Below are 4,725 nucleotides of genomic sequence, written 5' to 3' on the forward strand. Positions count from 1 at the left end.
ATGGCGGCCGCTCGTTGCCTGGAGGGGGCTGATGGGGCCCTCCTTCCTTGGCTGGTCCTGCTGCAGAGCGGTGGCGTTTTGCACTTACTTTTGTTTAATTGATTGTTTGAATGAAGAGTACTTGTTTTTAATTACCCACAATACAAACTTCTTAGTTTGTGGGTCCTTCAGGTCATATAGCTTCTTCTTCTTTTGGGTGTACATTAGCCTTCTGCACGGTCTCTCTTGCCCTCCCAGCTCGCCGCTGCCCCTCACTCATATCTTAGCTCTTGTATATAACACATACAACTTGCAACATGAATCACTTTGTCTCGTCTACATTGTTATACTTTTGCATTTGAAAGAGCCGTGTCGGCGCTAGCAGCAGCCGCAGCAGTAGCAGCAGCAGCAGCGCCCACCTGCTGCCGCCAGCCACGGCCACCAGCTCACTACTTTGACCGTAGAGCTGTTGCTCGTGCTGCTGCTGCTCCCCTTTAGCGCGCTATAGCTGTGACCTTCTGCTGCTGCTGCTGCGGCCCCTTCTGCTGCGGCTGCTGCTGCTGCGGCGGCCTGGACACTGCAACGACTCGAGCGTAGGGGCCGCCTGCTGTGCAGTATTGCGGCCATTTGTTTCAAGGAGGGCGCAGCAGAGCGGGCGCAGCAGCAGAAGCAGCAGCAGCAGCAGCAGCAGTAGCGGCACCACCACCGCCGGCGCCGGACGCTAACGAAGCAGCAGGGGCTGGCGCTATGTCTTTGTGCTGCTGGATCTCCTCAGCCCTTAAGGGGTCCCCCAGCCGTGTTCTTCTTGCCCTGTTGTTGGTGGGCTGTTCTCACCCTGGCGCCGATGCTGCTGCCGCTCAGGCAGCAGCAGCAGCAGCAGCAGCAGCAACAGCAGCAGCAGCAGCAGCAGAAGAGTACCCAGATTACTGTTTAAAGGAGTGGACAGTACAAGAAAGAAGATCGCTGCCGCCGCTGAGTGCAGCTGCGCAGGCACTGCATCTGCAGCTCCAACAGGTACTACGCTGCTGCTGTTACTCTTCTTGCTGTTGCTGCTCCTGCTGCTGCTTCGTGCACCTCTGTCTCCTGCATATCTTGATTCTGCTGCTTCTGTTTCTGCTACAACTTCTGTCGTTGTTGCTGCTGCTGCTGCTGCTGCTGGTTGCGCTTCTCTTTGCATTCTGACTCCGCTGTCGGCAGCTCGTCCCCTCCAGGAAAGCCTGAGCATGCTCCTGCTGCTGCTGCTGTTTTTTTGTTATTGTTGCTGCTGCTTCTGCTGCTGTTACTACTCTTGTTTCTGCTGCTTCTGTTGCGTTGCAGGTACACGCGCTGGTGCGGCACGGCGCTAGGGCCCCCTATGACCGCAACTGTTGGCGCTGGGGCGCTGCTGCGGAATCTGAGCTATCGAAGGACAGCAGCAGGAGCAGCAGCAGCAGCAGCAGCGACACAAGCAGCAGCAGCAGCAGCAGCAGCAGCTCTGCACACCGCCATGTGGGGCCTGCCCCAGAGCAGGATGCCTTGAGGAGCGACGCAGAGCGATGCCCCCCAGTAGGGCATCATGGGTCGGGGGACTGTGCTGCTGCTGCAGCAGCAGCAGCAGCAGCAGAGGCAGCCACAGCAGCAGATTCTGCTGGGTCTGCAGAAGGAATTAATGTAAGGGAAAAGGATTCAAGTGCAGCAGCAGCAGCAGCAGCAGGTGCTGGAGAAACACACACCCGCAGAGGCGCACCAACGCGGAATCTTTCCGCTGTTGACAGCAGCAGCAGCAACAGCAGCAGCAGCAGCAGTAGCAGCAGCGGCGGCGATAGCAACAGCAGCTTGGCCCTGATGTCTGCCGAAACCACGGGGGATGGAGCAGCAGCAGCAGCAGCAGCAGCAACAGCAGCAGCAGCAACAGCAGCAGAGATGGGACCGCCATGGGAATGCGCGTTCCAGGAGGAGTTAGGGATGAATGATACCAGTGAGCATCTGTTCCTTCTGTTGCTGCTGTTGCTGCTGCTATCGTTGCTGCTGTTGCTGCTGCTACCGTTGCTGCTGTTGCTGCTGCTACCGTTGCTGCTGTTGCTGCTGCTATCGTTGCTGCAGTTTTTGTTGCTGTTTCTCGGCTTGCTGCCTCCTCTTCGTCCTTTAGGAGGGAGGCACCTGCTCCTGTGTCTTCTGCTGCTGCGGTGGCGGCTGCTGCTGCTGCGGTTGCTTGTGCTGCTGCTGCTCTTTGTTTGTCTGTTGGTTTGAGCTGCTGCTGTTGCTGTTGTTGTTGGCTTTGCTGCTGGCAGTGTTTCTTTTTTATGCTTTCTATGGGAACGTGATCTGAAACAAAGCTATCATTATTGCTGCTGTTGCTGCTGCTGCTGCTATTGCTGCTGTTGCTGCTGCTGCTGCTGCTGCTGCTGCTGTGTCTCAGGGTCAGGTGTACTGGCTTCTGCTCCTCTCCTGAAGAAGTACGTAGCAACTGCAGCAGAAAGGGGGCTGTTCAGAGGCAGCTGTGTCCCCTCCAGTCTGCTGGATGAGGGGGCAGCACAGCTGCGGCTCATTGGTGCTATCCTGGGTCGCGCCTACGTTGCGCCTGCGTCTCCACCTCCGCAGCAGCAGCAGCAGCAGCAGCAGCAGCAGCAGCAGCAGCAGCAGCAGCAGCAGGTGTTGGTGCATCGATTGTTTAGTGCTGATGAGTTTCGTGTTTCTCCTTCTCGTCGCTTACTACTGAGATCAACAGATATAGCGCGAACACTAGCTAGTGGTGCTTTTCTTATAGATGCATTTTTTAGGGTTTCTGGGGTGTCTCCTCAGCGCATGCAAGTGGAGACACATGAGGTGACCTCGGACCCCCTTTTGTCTGGTTATGCTTCTCCTATAGTAACAGAGCTGAGGAGACAGGCAGAAGCAAGCCCTGAGTTTGCTGCACTGAACGCAAAACATATAAAAATAAAGAGACAGCTGATGCAGCACCTAAAATTAAATATAAATGAATTAGATGCTCTATGGCCTGAAGTTATTGTTGACTGTACCCTCACATATGCATGCAGCGGGAGGAGACACCTGCTGCCACCGCTGCTGCAGCAAAATAACTTCGCGCTGCTGCAGCAGCTGCAGCATATCAATGATCAGATCACTAACTTCTGGACGGGGTGGGCAGATGCTGCTGCAGCAGCAGCAGCAGCACAACCCCTCTTTGAGGAGCTCGCGGCGAAGATATTGGCGCCCATACGCAAGAAACAGCAGCTGCTGCAGCAACACGGTAACAGCAACAAAACAACAACAGCAGCAGCAGCAGCAGCAGCAGCAGCAGCTGCAGAAGAGGCCCCACAGGGAGCTCTCTCTCTGTACATGACCCACGATGTCACCCTCATTTCAGTTCTCGCGGCTCTGAAAGTTTATGGTGGCGTTTGGCCCCCTTATGCATCTGTTGTTGCCTTTGAGGTCTACGAGCACTTCCCGCAGCAGCAAAATAGCAGCAGCAGCAGCAGCAGCAGCAGCAGCAGCAACAGCAACAGCAGCAGCGGAAACTCAAGTAGCCAAGGCTTGACATCATATGTCTTCCGACTTGTTTATAACGGGTGAGTGCACAAGACTGCAAACAGCAGCAGCAGCAGCAACAGTAGCAGCAGGCACAGCTGCTGCGGCTGTAGCTACAACTATACAGGCAGCAGGAGCAGCAGAGCAGCAACAGCAGCAGCAGCAGCAGGATCCGCAGCAGGCGGAGCACCAGCGGTAGTAGAGAAGCAGCGTAGAAGTATCGCCAGCAGAAGCAATAGCAGCAGCAGCAGCAGCAGCAGCAGCAGCAGCAGCAGCAGCTAGCGTCAAAACAGTGGATTGCTGTGTGTTTTGTTGCTTTGTCTTCTCAGTGAGGTCCTAACAGCTAAGATGCCGGGGTGTAAGGGAGAGGCGCTGCTGGCCCCTGACCTCTGCAGCCTACAAGTCCTCATCAGCACCATGCTGGCCCCCCCGCCCAGGCCTCCTGTGCCTGCAGAGAAGCAGCAGCAGCAGAGCCAGCAGCAGCAGCAGCAGCAGCAGCAGAGCCAGCAGCAGCAGGAGGGCCGGGAGAAAGGGGGGGAGGTACCGCAGCAAGAAGCGGACCATAATAATCAGCTAGAGCAGGAAAAGCTGCAGCAGCAGCAGCAGGAGCAGCAGCAGCAGCAGCAGCAGCAGCGGTTGCAGCAGCTGCAGCGTCAAGAAGAAATGTAGTGAATAGTATAAAAGGCTGCTTCGTTTGTCTACTGCAGCCCCTAGAACACACCCGCTTTTGTTTTTTGTAGGAAGGGGGGGCTGTGTGGGCGCGGAGGAGACAGGAGACTGTCTCCTCCCCCTGTCCTTGCACTGCCTCTACTGCTAACTTTGTTGTTTTATTTCTGTCTTTGTCTCTGTACATATGTATATTTATTCATTTGTATTTACATCTCTCTCTCTCTCTCTCTCTCTCTCTCTCTCTCTCTCTCTCTCTATATATATATATATATATATATATANTATATATATATATATATATATATATATATATATATATATATATATATATATATATATATATATGTATGGTGTCTCTTCTGCTGCTAACGCATCAAAACAGTAGCTCTTGCAGTGAACCCATAACATAAATAGAGACAAACGGCAGACAGAGAGAGAAACAAAGGGACAGCCAGAGACAAAAGGAGACAGTAAGAGACAGTAGGAGACAGCAGGAGACAGGTAGAGACCGTAGGGGACAGCGAGAGACAGCGGGAGACAGTAGGGGGCAGTGGTAGGGAGACGGATACA

The 4,725-nt window shown here is 54.3% G+C and overlaps 1 protein-coding gene across 1 annotated transcript; it reads left to right on the top strand.

The window, feature by feature from the left end:
• On the top strand, positions 1–4,155 carry EMH_0033480 (histidine acid phosphatase domain containing protein, putative; the record flags this gene model as incomplete). The annotated part of the gene is made up of 6 exons (XM_013494754.1): positions 1–70; positions 617–993; positions 1,297–1,936; positions 2,378–2,610; positions 2,761–3,527; positions 3,816–4,155. The coding sequence occupies 6 exons, from the start codon at positions 1–3 to the stop codon at positions 4,153–4,155; spliced, it is 2,427 nt and encodes an 808-aa protein (XP_013350208.1).
• Between the last annotated feature and the right edge of the window lie 570 nt (positions 4,156–4,725).

This window comes from Eimeria mitis, genomic scaffold, assembly GCF_000499745.2.
Source record: "Eimeria mitis Houghton genomic scaffold, Emh_scaff1272, whole genome shotgun sequence".
Lineage (NCBI taxonomy): Eukaryota > Apicomplexa > Conoidasida > Eucoccidiorida > Eimeriidae > Eimeria > Eimeria mitis.